Here is a 20,487-nt window from a genome sequence, read left to right as displayed (position 1 = left end):
TATATGCACCCTTTAGGGATAGGTACAGTACATAGGTAGATGTACCTTTTGAGGGTACTGCTCTTGTGAAGGTTCAAACTCAAACTATGTATTGAGTTTAATAGCTATTTGTGGATTGACAGTTTAGACATTTTTGGATTTAAAATGACTGATTTAAATGATTAACTTCATAGAATTTGACAAGTACACATGATTAAATATTACACTGTAAAATAAAATCTGTTCAATTTATGGTAAAAAAACAACAAAAAAAACAGCAGCTGTGGTTGCCAGAAATTTTTCGTAAAATACGGTAGCAACGTTTTAAGTTTTACAGATTTAACTTAAATTTACAGTAAAATACCATATTTCGTTAACTGATATAATGTTAATTTAACATCCTACTGAAGAACTAATATCTGTTTTGTACCTGTATAATACACTGACACCACCAAACACAATGGTGATGTGAGACACATGATGAATCAAAGTTCATCATAAGCAGCTTCTCCACCAGCTGAGAAGGTTAATACTAATATATAGAAGGTGCACAGTGTCATTTACACGAACACTAAACACCATCATGGTAACACACATGATTTGAACACACTTTTTAAAACTTTATTTAAAACTAAAATCAATTTTCGCGAATTGAGTATTGAATATTTGAATATAATTGAATATTATGTTTAATATATATTAATGATGATGATAATAATAATAATAATAATAATAATAAAAATAAATTTTAGATAAGCAGTTTTATGCATGTAATCATTCAAGTTTATTCATGTTCATAGATTAAGATTAAAAAGTGGCTAAATTAAATGAAGGCATGCTAAAAAAAAAATTTTTTTTTTTTTTTTTTTTTTTTTTAGTTTTAATAAAAATCCCTGGGAGACAAAGTGCCAAAAGTTGTAAAGTAAACACCTTTTAATGTATGCCTTTTATTTAAACACCTTTTATTTCTAATTATACCTTTTTTAATACAGTTCGGACCTAATATCCTTGTGTGTATGGATAAGATTTTCTCGTAAATATCCATTATTGTTCTTTTTGTGTGTTGCTGTGACTATCGTATTCCCCTCTGCAACTCTGACTAAATAATGCAATGTGTTTTTGCTGTGCATTAAAGAGAGATCGAGATCCTGTCGCATTCTCTCTCCATTTGCTGCTAAGGAGTGATTGGCTGTGTTCTCAAACAGCTGCGCAATTGCCCTCCTGTCAGGAGAGGTAGGGAGGGATGACAGCGTGACAGAGCGAGAGAGAAAGGGAGGGAGAGATCTCCATTCACCATTCCACACTGCTCCCCGAACCCCCTTTTTCCCGCTCTCGCTGCCGTGGAGGGATCTCTTTAATTGCATTCCAGAGGAATTTCTCTTGCAGCTGGTGCTTCGACTGACAGGAACGAGTGGGAATTGTGAATGACTCTGCCTGGAGGAAGGAGGGATTTTTTGGTATAAAAAGTGAGAGAAGAGAAGAGAAAATAAGTTCTTTTGGAAGCGGGGCACTGCAAGCTTCAACTCTTTTGTCATTCGTCGCTTGCAGATAAGGGACGACTCGTCCTCATTTCTCACACGCTCTTTACTGCATCGGTTTGGCTGTCTGGTGAGCTTGCGAGGCGCCGTATGTAAATAAAGCACAGTGTTTCTGTAGGCTAGGCTCACTGCCAGAAAGTGAGAAAGAGACGGCGAGAGAAAGCCCTGAAGATTTTGCGGTGAGAAGCTCACCCTGACTGGATCAACAAGTCTGAAGACGGACAGCTCCTCAAATCATCAGCGTGCGCAGGCGAAAGTGGGAGCTACATGCGCCAGCATTGGCGAGAGAGCATTTATGAGTGTGTGGTGAAGTAGAGGAAAGTCAGGCAACACAGCCTGGAGAAAGACTATAAGACGGACTGTTCTTCAACGTCCTTTCACTCTGGACGTTTCACATGTATTCGTATCAGTGTTTATCTTGGTCACAGGCTATGAATGCATCAGAAATGTCTCTGTTAGAAGTGGGATGTCTCTGTGTGACGTTATTTTTCTTAACAGATTGAGCAGTCTTTTTCCAGGATTGGATTTGAATCGGAGAAGGGGGAGGACTTGGATCTTGTGTCTCCAGTATATGCCCCCCCCCTGTCATTTCTGCATGGTTGAAGGACCCCTGCCCTGCACACGAAGACAACCGCCTGAGACTTTGTCTCCTCTGTGGTTTCTGGTCTTAAAAGTCTAATTTGTTTTTGGGGTTTTCTTTTGTCTCGATGGCTCTGCACTAGTGGAGTGAAGCTCTGCTGAATTGATCTTTTGTCTGAATCTAGGGTTCTTCTCACGGTGCAAAAACCCTGCAGCCCCCCACTCCGACCCCTCTAAAATCCCCTCCTTCCATCTCTCCCACATGAGTCCCCTCGTACCCTGCCTCCCTCCACTCCCACACACCACCTCGTCTTCCATCCACATGCCGCTACTATCGCAGAGCATGTGAGAGTAGTCTGCATGTGTGCCTCTGTTTGCACGTGAAGAAACCGTAAGCCAGGATTAGGTGCGTGGAGGGTGATGCATCGCTGGATGCATCTGCAGCTGACGGATTCAGGATCGGGAGGACCCAAAACCATTCCTGAGGGATTCCACAACCGCTTTATAACCCGGGCATCTGTGATTGCGTGTGTGTGCATTTCCCTGACTGTCGTATGAAGAAAGAGGTGGATAGAGACCGTGTCCTGCCATGTCCAAAGTGTGACTGTGGTGGTGTAATATCAGAGCTGGTGACGGCACACTGCGTTTATCCAGGCTCATCATGAAAAAAACACGCAGCACCACTCTGCGCAGGGCCTGGCCCAGTTCCGAATTCTCAGACCGGGCCTCTGAGCGCACTCGGTCACGGAGCGAGAAAGACTACCGGCTCCACAAACATTACCCTAAACACTTCATCTCGCACTCCCCTAGAGGATTCATGATAACAGGTCAGTTGTCCTTTACGCTACACTGGCAGAAGTGATTCATTAAATTGTGTATCTAATTTTACAGCCCTCTTGCATTTTGTTTTTGAATTTAATCCTAAATTTAAAGCTTGCTTTGAATGGGTGACTTTCACCAGATCAAGGGCCACGAGATGATTATGTCTGTTGCATTACAGATGCAGGTCAGCTATTTTTAGCATTCGTTCCACACTATGAAAATGCTGTTTTGTGTGTGAGTGTTAGCTTTTGTTGCGTCTGGAGCTTGTGTAGAGTGGCCACTGCAGGTTTTGAGAATACTAGTTTTATTTGGAATCTATTTGGGTGCAAATTTTTTTGCTTTTGGAGTTTTATTTGGTTTTTTGATACCTTCATCTATACATACTACATGCATTTATATATACATTTTTTAATACAAATTTTATACAAATTTCTTAAGATGGATCCAGGTGGATGACTAGCCAATTCGATTTTTTCCCCCTTTTTTTCCCTCATTTTTTTTAAAGTTTTGCTTTAGCTTTATTTTTATTGGAGATGGTTGTCAGGGGATGGATTTAGGAATGCTGCTTCTCAGAGAGGATTTTGGCATGCAGGTTTTAGTGTGATGTTAGACTGTCAGCATGGTAAACTCTTTTAGAAGTTGCATCTGTCAATTCACCCTCATAAACCAGGCAGCGCCGCTATAGTCACCAAAGTGTTTCTAAAAATCCACCACATTAAAGGGGACTTATTATGCCCTTTTTGGGGTCTACTTTTCCTGTTTTGGGGTCTAGTTTTGATGCTTGAATATTCAAAAAAAAATTATTTTTCACATATTTTAGATTGTTCCAGCACCTCTCTTCCTGGTCTGTTTGTAACGCTGGACCGGTGTGTTGTGATTTGTCAGCTGCTTCGAACGTGTTTCAGAATTGTCACACCACTTACCATAGCTGTGAGTTTGAACACACTACTAAAGAAACTCAACCAGGCCTTGCCCCCTTTTTTTTGAGGGATATTGTGATGTGTACATTCCCGGAAGAAAACTCAAGACTACAATCATTCAGGGAGTTCAGAAACAGTGCTTACTGATATAGAGAATAACTGCCTTTGGAGTGACTTTATGCTTTGTAACTTTGTAGGCCTTTTTCATGCTCAAACAGCAACATTACATATTAAAGAAAATTGAAAAGAAGGAAAAAGCATAATAGAACCCCTTTAAACCTGTAAATTTCAAGATAATTATTATCAGTCTTCAGATAGTTTTGTGCAATAAAAAGTTATAGATATTCACCTTTTTGGTGAATATCTGTCAGTTACCATATCGAATGCCATTTTTTAATTTATTTTTTAAATGTTTGTCTGTGTGCACAGTGCATCATGTCTCACTACGGAAGTGGTGCACTTTTTTAAGGTGTCATGTCAAGCTAAAATAGTAACAATTTTAAAAATGCATCTTATACTGCAAAAAATGCTTTTTTTACTTAGATTTTCATGTTTCCAATCCAAAAATGTAAAAATTCTTAAATCAAGAAGCATTTTCTAGAATTATTATTATAGTAAAAATTATTGTCTTCTTTTCAGAAAAAATAAGTCCAAATTAAGTGAGTTTTTTCTTAAAACAAGCGAAATAATCTGCCAGTGGGGTAAGCAAAATAATCTTGTTTTCAAGATTATTGAAATCAGTTTGAAATAAGATTATTTTGCTTGCCCCATTGGCAGATTATTTTGCTTGTTTTAAGGAAAAACTCTAAAAACAAGACAAAAATTTTTACTTGTCTAGAAAATGCTTCTTGATTTAAGAATTTTTAGATATTTGGACTAGAAACAAGACAAAAAGTCTAAGTAAGAAAAGCATTTTTTGCAGTGTAAAATTACTGCGTTCTGTTACTTTCTCTTGCACTCTGTCCAACTGCTTCTGAACAAAAATGTGTCCCTTAAGAAATGCGTCTGATCGGGGTCTGGTGGACGTGACCCTAAATCAGTCTAATTATACAATCAGTGCTCCCACAGGGAATTTTAATGTTGTGATTTTCCAGGCCTAGAAAAGTCAGGGAAATAATTAAATTGTTCTAGTAGTCTAAAATATTTGTCTGTGAGAAATTGCTCGTTATGATGTAAAACCAAATCATTTTTAAAATCCTCATTCAGTTATCACAAATGTCTGGAAAAGTAATACAAATTCGATCTTAATGTCAAAAAGATGTGGGAAGCCTGTTAGTCAGTCTGCAAGATTTACTGGTTATTCAGACAACTCATCGACAAGTTTATGAAAATGCATAGTCTTGCACCAAACTGTTTAATCTAAATTTGCATGTTTATTATGTGTGATGTACTGTAATCAGATATACTAGATGTGCAGAGACCCATTGTTGCTCTATGATATTTAAGCTATGTTGATTACACTTGCTTTTTTTGTGATACTTTACCCAGCTTGTTCAGACCCAGAGGGCAATATATAAAAGGATAAACTGCATCTCATATTTTGATCGGCTAATTAAGGTTTCCTGTTGGATGTCATTATACCAAATCACTGCAGAGAGATCCCAGACCCAAGCTCAAGGCCTGAAACAACAGTGTGCTCCCATAAAAATAAATACTCTTATTACTGCTGTGCCAGAACCCCCTCGTTACAGCCTCCTCTGCGCTAACGAGAGAATTAAGTGGCGATGACCAAGGATTAACCCATCTCAGTTTGATTAGTCTACATCCAGCAGTCTCACCAACAAAGTCCAAGAATAGACATTGTGTGAGCCAACAATTGGAGGGAACCTGAGCCTGATGTGAAGGGCACCACCTGTTGGTTCCCTGAAGTGTTTTTGCCATCCAAACCTGGTATCAGTGGTAGTTGAAGGTTCACAGCTCAGATTTACTCTGGCTTGCGTAAAACAGCCACGTTCCAGTTGCTTCACTAGAAGTGAGAGTGACTTGAGGTAAAGCTGAATGATAATGGGTAAACTGCATTGGTTTGAGGACCGTTCCTGTTTCCTAGCAACATTGGGTGTCAAAGGTTAAATAATGTGGTGATTGTGGAGATTGGGTGTCATTTGGGGTGTAAAGCACTAGCGTGCAATTCAGTGTGTGGGGCTGCTTCACTGGCTAGTGGGAGGTTCTATTTTAAAGTTTGTTAAAATGGTTAGACGGCTCGCTCTTCACGATTTATAGACCTTGTGAATCTCGACTTGATTGTACTGTACAGTTCCTTAAAACCCAGTGAATCTTCAATGAAGGGACATAAAGTAGTCATTATTTACAGAGTTCTTGTGCCTGATATAAAAGCATCCCTCTACGGACACACCCAAGCCCGAGTCGCCATTGGCTAGTAAATTTATTTTACTCACCAGACTTTTTACATGGAATGCAAGAACAATGCAAATGAGCAAGATTCTACATAAATATAATATGAATATAAATTATACATTTCAAACACTATTAGTCAAGTAAACAGTCTGTAATAAAATAAGAACAAATCAAACTACAAGCAATAGCAAAAATAAACAACAATAGAACAAAGATGCAAATTAAATAAACAGTGCTTTTCAGGTAGATCTAACAGTAGTTAGATACAGATTAGGTAGATTAGGTACAGAAATTGAATAAAGTAATCAAATGTAAAATAACACAGCATAGTCTTTGATTTATATAAATTAAATATAGATGAAATATAAAGTTACAAAAGTTATTGTCAAGCACTGAGTGACTTTTTTGCAGTGAGTTTGTTATTTGGTTAACATTAAAAACAGACAGCAGCAGGAATATTAGGCTGCTGTCACTTTAAGAGCTAATGCACTGATTCAATATACTGATACTGTTACACATGCTTTGTCTTTCACTCACTTAAGATATAACCGACTATGTTTACTAGGATACTCGCCAAGATGGGCATTTTGACATAATTTTGTGTGAAATTGTCCATTCAAAGGCAAGGCGTGAAAAAGAGCTCAATTCTCAGTACTCAAGTGCTATCAGACGCGGCTGGGCGCATGCTTTGGATGTGCAGTTTGCAAACACAAAACTTTTCACACAGCGTGCGCAAGTTAACTTTTGCTTGAATGTTTAAATTGGCAAGGCTTAAAAACGCATGCAAATGATAAAGTTTCATGACGACGCAGCACTGGTCCGATTGGGACAGTGATAATTCTGTCAACGAGCCCTGCATGTGCTCTCTCTTTCTCTCACGGTGAGTGCTCATGTGTGCAACAGAGGGCGCTCTCAGCCAAGCGAAAGTGCATAAAGCTCAGCAGGTAATGAAATTATATCTGCGCTAAACTTAATTTTTGCCTTTAACTCAATTGCAGGTGACTGTAATCATACAATTTACTAGCCATTGGTTATTAAATAAATTTTTTTGAAAAAAATATAAAATTATTTTATTTATTTATTTTTTTTTATTTTTTTTATTGTGAATAAAACTGCAGTTTTACAACTGCAGTTGTGCAAATGATCAAGTTGTTGTTAGCTTATATTTAATCTGTACTGAACTGTTAAAGAATTGAAACTTATTGTAAAGTGTCACCAAAAATTTTAAAAATTACGTTGTTATTGATAATCTTGATAAAGCAAATCTGTCAAATCTTGTTAGCATGTCTTACTCAAGGTTCCTCACACAAATACCAAAACATTTGGACTGTATTTTATTTCTTTTATTCATGCAGGAAAGAAACAGTCATAAAGTACTTTGATATCTTGTCATCATCCTATTGTAATTCTTCAAAGAATGGTTGGAAGCATTTGCTCCCGATATCTGTTAAAATCCACAGAAAAACAAATGACTCTAAAAATATCACATAAGCCATGTGAGGAATTCAGTGTGGTGGCAGTGTGCTGCCGGTCGAGTGAGCTTGCGGATTGTACAAACCGCCTGACTTCTGGTCTGCTTTCTCACTGAGGAGTGTTAGTTGGGGGTGGAAAGGTAAAAACTATTAAGTGAAGGTCACACAATCATCCGCATTGTTTAGAGAAAGTTCTAGGCTTTGGCTTTATGGTTGATGCTGAACTTGACCCTGTGCTTTCTTGTCTTTCATTATTCTTCTGCATTTCCAGTAACGCATGCCTAGTGTGGAGTGCTAATTAGAGGTCGACCGATATGGGTTTTTCTCTGGCCGATGCCGATATTTAGAAATCAGGGCAGCCGATGGCCGATATATGATGCTGATATATTTTTTTTTTTTTTTTTTTTTTTTGTCCGATATGTTTGGCCGACTTTCTTTTTTTCGCCCTTCATCTCATAAAATCTAACAGTTAAGTAATAAGAAGTTGTACAGAAAATTGCTTAAATTAAACATTTATTGAACAACACAAGCCTCTCCAATCAGTGCACTAAAAATAATTTATACGTTAAATATTAAAGGGGCTCTATGTAGGAATGACACCCAGTGGTCGAAATAGGTACTGCAGTCCAAATTCAAAATATGGTTTGCCCCGCCCCCTCCTTCAAAGACGCGGGTGGCCAGCTTGAGGACATACATCAAGAGGGAGCGCAATTGACAATGAAAGCTGAGGAGACTTACACACTGTAAGCTGATGAGTTGATTTATCTGTGTTTTAATATGCTGTCGTTCATAGAGATTTTTAGATGGATGCAGATGCTTTTTAGGTCAGGTAGAATCTGCGATTCTCTGACCCAGTTTTGCACAGACCAAAACAAAGACAGACATTCCGACACGGAACGCACATTTCAAAGTAGAATATCTGTCTGTAGCATTGTTTTTCTGAGAAACAAGTAGGTGAACTTAGCATGTTTCCTAAATATCTGCAAACATATTGGGGTATTTTTATGCTTTATTAAAGTAAAAATCTTACATATAGCCCATTTAAATACACAAAACAGGTAATCAAAAATCTAGACTGTCAAATTAACTTAGTAGTAGCCTAATTCATAGTAATAATAATACATGGCTCAACTTTTTAAGCACCTTCTCAAAACTATTCTGAAGCATGCTTCTATACTGTAAGTCAAATAGCCATAATCTAAAAATCCAAAAATGAAAGTTTACCCATTTTACACAGCCTGCTGCTCATAACTGCATAGAGTGCACTGGCCACGAGCGATGACGTCGTGGAGGCTATGTGTCGGACCCACAGACACATTTAATGAGGAAAGTTAATATGCACGTTTTAGCCAGAAGTTTCGTCTGAATTGCACGATTCTACTTTCACATGCAAATAACTTGTTGCGCTTATGATAAACATGGTTGGCATCAATTCTAGTAGGCTACAACGTAATTACTCTTTCAAAACGGTCTGTTTTCCCCTGCCATCGTTAGTTGAAGCTGTGTGTCAACAAGGCGTGGCTACAGCGTGTGAGTTGCTCCGTCTCACACGCAGCCTCAGAGGGAGAGAAATTCTCCAGTAACATACGGAAACAGAATTGATAACGTCAGAGTTTATCTATACAGTGCAGGCTTGTATAATAATTTAGCCGCTGGGCTCGTTACCAGGTTTTGGTACCCGTGCCTACCTGTAACCTAAACTACAGCTGGTTAAAGGCTCGCACACCCCGTCCGCATGCAGGACGATCCGCGTGTACAACAGGGCATGTGTAAGTGACTTGAGAGCTTCAAAACTGCAGTCCACTAAATCCGTTTTTCCGCGCTCACGGAAAAAGGAGTATTCTTTGAAAGGCTTGTGTGCTCAACGCGGAAAATGAATTATAACTGGTCCTTTATGCTAGTGGAATGGCAATAGCACCTGCCTATTAATCGGCCTAATTTGCAGCACAATCAGCCGATGCTGATTAATAAAAAAATGCCAAAAATCGGCCCGATATGTCGGCCGGCCGATCAATCGGTCGACCTCTAGTGCTAATCCGTGCAGGTCATTGGGGAAGCCATGGTATGCAATATCCACATGCAAATTATGTCGCCGGACAAGATAGATAACTCTGACAGTTTTGTGGGATTTTAGATTTTCTATCTGATTGTTTTGACTGTCTCCTGTTTAGTCCAATCATATTTTTCGGTCACTAAAATCTTTGTTCCCTCAGTTTAGTGTTTACTCAGACAAGAAGAGTTTTAAAACTATTATAGAGAATTCTGTCATGGGTGAGTTGGGAGAGAGATTTACTGTTATCTTACCTGGCTATCGCTCAGCACAAAATTACACTGACTGACTATAGGGGGTTTTCTGGAGGAGTTCCCAGAGTCATTAGGAAAGTAATGTTAGGGAAGTCTGCATTGGTTTTAAACGTGTAATTAATTTGAGGCAATAAGTAAAAAAAAATTGGTTGCAGTCTCCTGGAGAAAAATTGTGCTACAGTAAGAGGAAAGATTTGTGCATTGCTAATTTAGGAAAACCCATCATATCTTTTAGCCTAAAATGGAAACTTCAAACCACTACATATCTTTCGTCTTCTGGATCCTCTTCAGACACACGCATACACATTGTCTCACTCACAAGAAAAATGTCAGAGCTCCGTGTCAGTTCAGGGATTTTTAGAGGGATTCACTTAAATGTTGGTGAAATCCCAGATTTTGCTTCAGTAGATACTTAAAATTGGACATGTGTTGTGGGATAGACATTTTCCACCTGCAGTTCCTTCATGCTCTTTACTTGCGCCCCATAATATTCTCCATTAAGGGATTTTGAACCTTGTATTCCAGTTAAATTAAAAATAAGACACAGATTTTGGGGCACATAGGGTGATAGATAGCTTGCCATTACAATATTAGGAGATTGATTTGTAGGCCGTTTATTTTAAATAGCTAACTGCCCAGTCAGGGAGTTTTTCATCTTGAAAGGCATCTTAATGCTGCAATCAGACTTTACTTTGACTCTTTGTATACAGTCATTATTTCTAATCTGACCCCACTGGTATCATACTTGGCGTAGTGTCACATAACAGCTCTAAAATAAATAACAGCTGGTCCTGCAGTTCAGGGCATACCAAGTAATAGTTGGTTGATTTTCTAGATGGGACAAGCTTAGATGTCAGTAAACCATGTGACTGCATTTGACCTATTAACCATATCAACCTCTCCAGCTCGCTCTCTTTTTTTTTTTTTTTCTTCCTCAAGAACTACTTATACTGGTCTAGCATCTTATCAGGTTAAGCTTCACTGCATATCATAATTGTGATGTAATCGATGTAATAGTGTTTTGACAAAATCAGAATATTGTTTTCTTGTGAAAGTTTAAGCATTGATACATGTAAAAAATCTATTTAATTTTCATAATCATTTGCAATTTAGAGTTCATGAAAAATTGAAAATGGTAATGAAAAATGTAATTGTTTTTTCTAGAAAACTTGTGGACTCCAATAAGGATTGAGAACGCCTTTGTGCGTATAACAAGCTGTCTTGGTGCACGAGAGAGAAACTTTTACATATTTTCTCTCTTAAGCACAGTTTAAAGTCTCCTTGTCATATGCGTCCAATTATCATTTTACAAAAACCATCAAGCATCACTATGTCACATTTATAATGAATTAATGTGTATTTGTTGGGAAAATGCTTCACTGAGTCATTCCCAGTCATGAGAGTCTTTTGAGACTGTTATTTACCACAAGCTGTTTTGATTGTTGTAGACTATTTGGGCTTGATTGCCATTTTTTTTATGCTTTGTGTTTGTTTTCTGGTGCTCTATGCATTTCCTTCCAGACTCTTAGAGAGAAGCTTTGGATGCCATGAAAAGGAACGCTTCTCTAGCCATTTGATTGGATGGGAACTCTGAAGTATTGGCAAGCCACTCAGAATTGCCATGTACCCACCACACAAGTGCACAAAAACACACTCGATCACACACAGTTGCACACCATGTTTTCATTGTCCATGATTTATTTGAATTCTGAAGATGTCGCAAAGTTCTCAACAGCCTCTCTTTGCCGTCTTTCTATCCCAAAACCAATGCGAGCGCCTTCATATGTCTTGTGATGGCACTTCAGATTAAGCATATGAAGTTCAATGAAGTGTTAAATCTGATTTTCAAACTGCATATCCATGGAAAGTTTGAGGAAAAACATTCTTTTTTTTTAGGATTGTCATAGTTGATGTGTTAGCTGAAGACATTAATTAAAAATGTTTAATGCAACCTTTAGCTTTTTTAATGCAGAAACCCTGAATGACAATATAAAAGCCTGTTGCACTTATAATATAAAACATACTATTTTTGTCACACTGTGTAAATAAAACTTTATACATGAAAATGTATAGCTGCCCTTATATATTTTTAAAAAAGGGCCCCTTAAAAGGGGATTGTCATGTTGGGGTCTTTGGCTAAATAAATCTGTTCTATGACATCTTGTTTATATGGAAAATAAAATGGGTCCTACTCCTAACACTGGCACTTAAACAATACACTTAGTAGGGATGTACGATATATATTGTTTTCGATAATATCGTAATTGTTGTTTTAACGATGTGCAATCTGACATTGAGTATGTCCCTCAACCAAACAAAAACACGCCTTGAAAGTGCATACACTACGTGATGTAGCCTTTTTGGTTTAGGTCAGGCTACTGCGCGTGCGCATTTAGAGTGCATGTTCTTACTGCGCAATTTAATCTTAAAATGCAGTAAAAATGCCCCTGTATGAGTATTTGTCTTTCAATAACAAAGAATGCCGTTTTTTTTTTTTTTTTTTTTTTCTAAATATCAGCACGACTGCAAATGTGATATTGATTTTATACAACAGAGCAAAACAAACAATTAAGTGACATTTTAGATACAATATTGCGTATTAAACTACTTCGCTGATTAAATTAAGCCACAAAGCCACAAACAAAGCCACGGAAGAACTGTTTTGCATCTCTGAGCAATGTACAGTAGTGTTTTGTTACTGAATTAATCAGTCCATTTGAACGAATCGTTTTGAATTAATGACTCAATGATTCGCTCATTAACAGTGACTTGCCACCACTTACTGGCGGTTTTAGTTTAGTATTTAAAGTATCTTTTCAATTTTAAAATCATTTTATGTATCAATGTTTTATTTTTAAAACCTCAAAAAATTGTTTATGCTCTTGTATCTGCAGGTTAAATGCATTTGCCACCTCTGAGCTGTATTAAATATATCTGAATGCCACTTCAGATGCAGCTTCTATGTTTCCTCTGAATTGCAAAGACGGATTTTGCTAATGCTGTTTTTATTTGATTGTAACAGCCTTATTATTCTAATTGAATTTATTGATTTAAATGTAATATTTTGACATAATAAGTGATGCATAAGCTACATTTAATCAGGTAAGAAATAATTTCCCCCTATAAAGGTAAAAATGCAGATAAAAGGTAAAAATCAATTTAAACTTATTTGAAATTTAAATTTCTGTCACTGCTGCAAACTAACCACTGCACAAAATATGAAGAATAACAAAAACTTTAGGTGTCAGCTGTCAATGACAGTCCTAACCTGCCAAGATACAAGCGCAAAAACACACTCAGCAAACTATCGGCGTTATTGACAAAATCCCAGAAAATATCGAGATATTTTTAGTGAATATCGCACAACCCTTACACATAGTATATGGTAAAACAGACTAATCGACCCTTCGCAAAGACCCCGCTGTGAAGTGGAGGGGGAAGAGGGGTGACTGACAACACAGCAATGGCTTTTGATTCAAACAGTTTTATTTCGCTCTCATTAAAAGCATCAAAGCTTCCCACAAATGCACGCTGCAAATTACCATTACACGCACACAACACATTCGTTTTGTAAGCTCACCATATTACACAAATACACATATCTTGTGACAGCTAAAATGTAATGCACAAATACACAGCATTTGTTCTGCATCGAAAATATATATGAACAAGCTGTTGCATCTTTAATAACTTTTGAGCCTTATTTTGTGGCGTTTTTGTAAGCTGTCTGATCAGTTAAAAGGCCGTAAAGACCGGTTGCACTCACAGTGTGGATAAATCGTGTTTGTGTCAGACTCAGGATCTATTGAAGAGAACTTATGCGACGCAAAAACTCTTACAAAGCAAAAATAAACACTAATTTTTGATCCATTAATGCAGTCTCACTGTTTGAAGTGCCTGTCATAGGAAATCAGTGCGTGATGTCATTAATAATTAAGCAGGGCGTCTTCTCATAGGATAAGGACACACAGTCTCATGAATAATTATGAGACACCAATGGGTCATCGATTTACTATAGTACAAGAAAATGTCACATCCTGTGACACGAAGACGAAGTTGAAAATAGCACAAAAAAATTAACTAGTTTTCTCCTACAATCAAAACTAATGGATGGTAACATTGTTTTATATAATATTCAACACACACAACTCTGTTAAAATCTGTGAAAATTTGGTTTAGGGTTTCATGACCCTTTAATCAGCTGTGTTAAAAGCCTTAGCCCTTTCCTGGATCTGTACAGTCTCTTTTCTTAGCTATCTCTGTATTGGTCTTTCACACATTTTCTCTGTTCTTTCCTATTCCTACCCTATGACACAGTAAACTGTAAGATGTCAGTGGGCCCCAACGTTGGAGCCACTGTGAGTTCTCCAGCTAACTTAAAATCTCAGTTTTTTCTTTATTCTCATTTTTGTTCTTCCAGTTATTGCAGAAGTGACTGAAGCTGTAAACCTTGAGGTTTTCAAAGATGACTTCAGCCTACTAATGTACTTTCATTTATTTGTTCACTTTATTTTGCCTTTTTTATGTCTCGGGCATTCTTTTAATCTTTTCATTCATCAAGCCTACTTTTGAAACTCAGTTCAGGCTGTAAATTGCAGATTGTGCAACAAGAATACAGGGATAAAAAGCCGTTTTAACACAGACAAGGTTGTCATCACCTCCTTTTAAGAAGGGCTGTGCAGTGTCATCCAGCATTTCCAATGAAAGAGCATTAAACTTCAAACATATCCAGAACTCTTTGTGGTTTTCTCAACTTAATGCACTGTAAAGGACGGCATTCATTTTGGAGTATGTCATATTTATTGCCATTCACAGTCTTCTTGCCATAGGACTAAAAGAACGTTTCAGTTCTATACATGTCCAGGGTTTTTCCTATATTGAAAATTTTTTGGTGGCCGCCAAAATGGATTTTTTGTTCCGCCAAAGCCTTATTTGATCAGTTATAGAGTACCTCAGGGATGACGTGTTTTTGTAGGCAAAACCTGGAAGCGAGTTAGCATTTTAGGACTTCCGGTTCCATCGCCCAAAGTCAATGGGTTTTTTGAATGGGTTTTTGCTAAATCACCTGAAATAAGGTCTGTGGTCTAAATATTTTCACGTTTTGATCTATGACATAAAACACCAGTTATAACACGCTTGTGATTTTTTTTTTTTTTTTTTAAAACCTTTATTGTGTCTTAAAAACAGCGGTTGCTAACAAATTGCTAAAATGGACTACTTCCTTTGGCGGGGACTTTAGACGTCATCATGACAAACAGGATATTTGGAAAGCATTTCTTACGGAAAAAGTGGATAAGTACACATACACAGCGCAGATCATAATCAGCGAGCATTTTTTTAAAATAAAGTTTGAGGAAGCTTGGTGGTGGTGATGTTGATCCGCGACCATGGTGTGCTGTAGTCTGTTTATAGCCTACTGTTAGCTTTTTATATCTGACGACTTTATTTAGGCTTCAAAATGTGTAAATGTTGTGTTAACTTGTAAAGATTATCTTGATAGACAAAATGTGTAAGTGTCAAAACCCTTTGTTAAACACAGAGCTTATTTTTTGCGATTTTCCAAAAGTCTATGGGGAAAAATGCATAGGCTTTCGATCGAGGGAACCCGTGCGCCACTAACTTCCGGGTTGGCCTACAAAAAAATGTCATCCCTGAGAGTGGTTTATTAGTTATGCAGATGACTGCTGTGCTGACGGACAGAAGGAGCGCGCCCTCGTGCGCGCAAACTCTCTCTGTCTTCAAAGTAAGCACTGTCTTTGCACTTTCTCTAACTCGCACATAATAATCTAAATCAACTGACACAATGCTAAAAGTTCGGAAGACCGAATCCATGTTTCACAAGGCGCATTCGGAGAATGTTTTTCCTGAATAACCGCTGGGTGTGAATAGTGCTCAAAAGAACGTTACCTCATCTTCTCTGACAGGCGTCCCGCACATGCAGCTGACATAAACCCACACTTTCAGTAAACAAAAAGAAAATCCTATACAGTGATGAAGTGTGTTCTGTGTTAATCTTTTGCGATGTCCTAATAACAGTCGCGATTCGCACGTAATGCGTCAACGTCCGCTAATGTCCAATTCGCGACCTAATGACTCATTTGAACAGATTTATTTTAATGAATCATGAAAACAACTGATCTGTCCACACGGTCTATAACGAATCATTTACTCAAACAACTCTGAAACATAAGTGTGCTTACCCCATTTAGCAAGAGTGGTTAGTAAAATTAGCCTTAATAATCCACAGTGTTTTCAGGTTATTTAAATGACAATGTGTAGTAAATTAGGCCTACCTATAAAATCAGTTAGTTTAGACTGGAGTGAGGTGAAACCAGAACAAAGCAAGTTGTTGTTAGCTAGGTGCATTCAATTGTATATGGTAGAAAATTATATTATTAATGTAACTTTTTAATGCTACTTTTTAATACTGATCATTAATTATTATTATTATACATACCAAAATAATTTTCAGGTCTAGCAAAGAAGCATCTTCTCTTACAAAGCTATGAAATCACAGATTTTTTTTGCAAAAAAAAAAAACCTTTCTGAGGAGTTGCATCTGCAAATCCGTCCCTTTTAAATTATCAGCACTAAAGAAATATTGAAGCTAAATGCACATTCTTGCTTTCAGGCTGCACAATTTATACACTGCTCTGTGTACACGTGAGACGGACATCTTTACGGACTACTTGTTCGGACAATCCACTGTCTAGTTGATTATGAAAATGTCGTTTTGCATTTCCCTGATATTTACTGGATGCCCTACCACAGTATTTCAGATCTTGAATCACATTTGGTCCTGATAAACATTTAAGTTTTGTTGTTTGTGTTGTGTAATTAGGTCATAATTCATATGACAGATTAATTTAAATGAAGATTTATTTACTGAAGCTCTGTCTTTTACACCGAGAGCCTTTTATTCCAGATGTTTTTACTGATGTTTTGGCGTCGTCAGCAGACAGTGAGTGGTTTGATCTGAGCTCTCAGATCTTTAGGATTTGTTGCTACAGTAGGCAGACGAAATCTGCATTTTGGGAGAATGTTTTAGCAGTTGCTCTGTTAAAGGCGTTCATACTGACTGACATAAAATTGTTGGAGGCCATCAAGTTTATCTACTGATTGCTAAGAATAATATACTACTGTTAAAAAGTTTAGGATCTGTAAGATCTATAAGTCTCTTATGCTCACAAAGGTTGCATTTATTTGATCAAAAATACAATAACATAGTAGTATATGTATAATGTAATGTAAGTGGATGGATGGATATAGAAAGAAATCTAAATAAACTAGTTGAGCTCACTAATTGACTTGTCAATTTTTGGACACACAGTTGATTAGTTGACCGTTGTGACCCATGACTAATGTGCCATGACATCGATTGCTGCCTTAGGTCATGAGCGATGTCTGAGTAATCATTATTGGCAATTCTGTCACTATTGTCTTTATCAGATATAAACTGTTAACTGTGTATTTTTGTGATTTTCCTGGCCACTGATGTGATGCGATTGTGAATGGAATTCGGTGTCTAGAATCATTTGCATGTTCCTCATCAGTGAAAAGATTCCAGTAATGTTTTTGACTGCACTTGGCATACGCGCATACGCACACGTATGTATACCTATATGCACATCATCTCTTTCTGACATGTCGGCTCCCACACATACACTGCGGCATAAAGGATGCTGCAGTGCATGCTGGGATACAGAATGAACCCGTTAACCCGCCGCAGCCCCACGGCTGCCTGATGCAAGAATGCCCCCTGTGGAGAAACACACACATACTCGCACATTTACACCAACACACACTCACTTTTTAATGTCTGTTTTTGAATATCTAAATTAATCTTTCATAAGCACCCAGGCAGGGGAGACAAATTTGTCCTCAGCACATATATTTAGTTCATGAGGTTTATTTTATTTATTTGTTTTGAGTCAATAGATATAAAAAGAAACTTTGTGGGAAAAAAATTTTGATCATCTTTTTAACTAAAGATGAGCAATAATGTATTTGCTCACCCCGAAATGAACATTGAACATTGTCTGAAAACGAGTTATGAATGAAACCATCAGACCAGTTTTGTGAACTAGATCAACTAATTCATTAAAAAGATCCCATTCAAAGGCCAATTTGTTCACGTATCAGACATCGCTGTTTCATGTCAAGGTTTTCAGTGAATAATGACTTATTTAGGTCTGTTCTTCATGTTCTTCAAACTATCATACAAGACTTTACATAAATGGCATGTGAACCAGTTGGTACTACTTTATACACATTTTTTTTTTTTTTTTTTTTTTTAAATTTTGGAGCTTGACAGCCCTATCCTAGCAAATTCTTCAGAGGAAAAAAAAAACGTCACAAAAGAAATTCACATGGTTTGAAATGACAGGGTGAGTAAATAATTTCCATATTTGGGTGAACCATTCCTTTAATGTTTCATGTTGTCATTATCAGAATTGTTGTATGAATATTTAAATGATATTTAAATCTAGAGGAAATTACACTGTGTATAACTGCTGGTGTTCTGACCTGGTTTATGTGGCGTGTATGTTGCGTGTACATGATTTGCCCTGTGCATTTCAGTATATATTTTTATCCCTCCAACACACCGGAGAACATTTGTTAAATGATGGATGGAATCCTGCAGCAGCTGCGTGTGTGCGTGTGCGCGTGTGTGCATGTGTGTCATTTATGACTGCAGAGCATGCAGTTTAACACCCTGCATATAGTATCAAGCATGCAACTTGCATGAATGTCTAAATATCTCATGTGATTGCATTAAATGAAATGTGCAATACCGTATGTGCAAATTTACTTGCTTTCATTCTTGTAGTGGTTCATTCTTGTAGTTTTAGATAGCAAAGACCTACAAACCAAAGACCCAAATCGTCATCAGTTATACGGAGCACTAGAGATTAGTGCGTTTTATAATCCGGAACTCCGTGTAGAGCGACAGGAGTCAAATCCTCAGTTCTGTCTGGCGTGAATGTGCTGAATCTGATTATCTGCGCTACGCATTACACTTCAGGGTCAAATTATACTAGTATGTCTTGAGTATAATTCACAATGTTTACTTTATGGAGTTAACCTTTTGACAGAATCAGTTTAGAATCAAGAGACTTTTGCACAAGCAGCAAGCACTACCGGGGATATGATTTTTCCATATTTATAAGGATTTCCATATTTACTGCCCTGAAGTTTTTATGACCCATGTAAAGAAAAAACTGGTTGGGTACTGTATGATGATTGAAGTCGTGAAATGGCCTTAATTGCTAAATAAACTGCAAAATGGTTTTCTAATTAATTCATACTTAAGCAGCGCTTCAATAACCTTGTTCAAATTCACTCAAACCATCATCTATCCTCCAATCCTCCCTTCCACTAATGACAGCTTCCTTAAATACATGTATTTTCCCACATACTAATTGGAGCATACCATTTTTGAAAAATTATCTCTTGTTAAAACAAATCAATAAATACAAGAAATAGGATGGATAAAACCAACACATTTCCATAAATAGCTAAAATGAGCACTCCGCTACAGTTTGCAGTTTCTTTAAGGCCCATGCCCACTCAGCTAAAACAGGAAATGTAAAGCAGCAAACCCCATGTAAATATTATAAAATGCGGTAACACTTTCTATGAAGCCTGAATTTATAATGCATTATAAGTGTATTAATGCATTATAATACATGCATAATGCCTTACAAACAACCTTATAATATGTTGTATCATCTGATAAATAATCATAACAGTTACAATACATTTATAATACTTTCCTATTTCTGGTTGTAACTTTAAAGAGTACAATGCATTATAACACCAGATGAAGCCTGCATTTATAATGCATCATAAGGGTATTCTTGTAATGCGTTGTATCATCTCATGAATAATCGTAACATTCCACTAGTTAAAATGAAAATGTATCAACCTATATTGGTTTTCTCTTTTGTTTAGGGCCTTTCTTCATATCTAAGTGTCTTTTGGTAAGCAATGATCCGATCTATTTTAATGGTGTGAGGACAATGTAAATGCTTCTCACACAATCGTATACACACCTTTCCTTAGTGTTTGCACACCATTGATGGAGTCTCAGGTGTCATGTCCTCAGGGTCAGGCAATGGAACAGTATAGTGATATCACTCTGGCAAGCACATGAGAGTATATGATTGATGGACAAAAGTCTGCATAATGTAGTATGAGTCATCAATATTTTGGTATGTTTCCAAAATATTGTATATTTTACATGTGTATATCTACACTGCCCTCAAAGCTAATAGGCATGGACTGCAATCCAATTTTAATGGGGTCTTTAATATCAAGCCTGTGTGTTTGTTTGGTTGAGTTTGTTTGTTTAATGTTGCCATAGCACTCGCTCTGTGAATGGGTTTAATTTGAATGACAAAGCAGCTAACGGAAGCTCCTGCTGCACTGTGGGGTATTGGCAATACAGCTGTAATCATTCACATCAAAACCTTTACTTGCCAATAGGCCGCCATGATTTCTGTATTATATTTAAAA

At 37.2% G+C, this 20,487-nt stretch overlaps 1 protein-coding gene across 3 annotated transcripts in view; it reads left to right on the top strand.

The window, feature by feature from the left end:
- stox2b (storkhead box 2b) overlaps positions 1-20,487 on the top strand; it is an 86,818-nt gene that overhangs the window by 33,524 nt on the left and 32,807 nt on the right. Inside the window, exon 1 of one of the 3 annotated variants that reach the window (XM_051860732.1) lies at positions 1,267-2,923. The exons of the other annotated variants lie outside the window; for them this stretch is intronic. Coding sequence (XP_051716692.1) covers positions 2,758-2,923 — 166 coding nt within the window. The 5' untranslated portion in view covers positions 1,267-2,757. Of the gene's footprint in view, positions 1-1,266; positions 2,924-20,487 lie in introns of those variants that run through there. 3 annotated transcript variants of the gene reach the window in all.

This window comes from Ctenopharyngodon idella, chromosome 14, assembly GCF_019924925.1.
Source record: "Ctenopharyngodon idella isolate HZGC_01 chromosome 14, HZGC01, whole genome shotgun sequence".
Lineage (NCBI taxonomy): Eukaryota > Metazoa > Chordata > Actinopteri > Cypriniformes > Xenocyprididae > Ctenopharyngodon > Ctenopharyngodon idella.
Note: the sequence above shows the minus strand (reverse complement) of the source record. Positions and strands in the feature narration are given on the sequence as shown.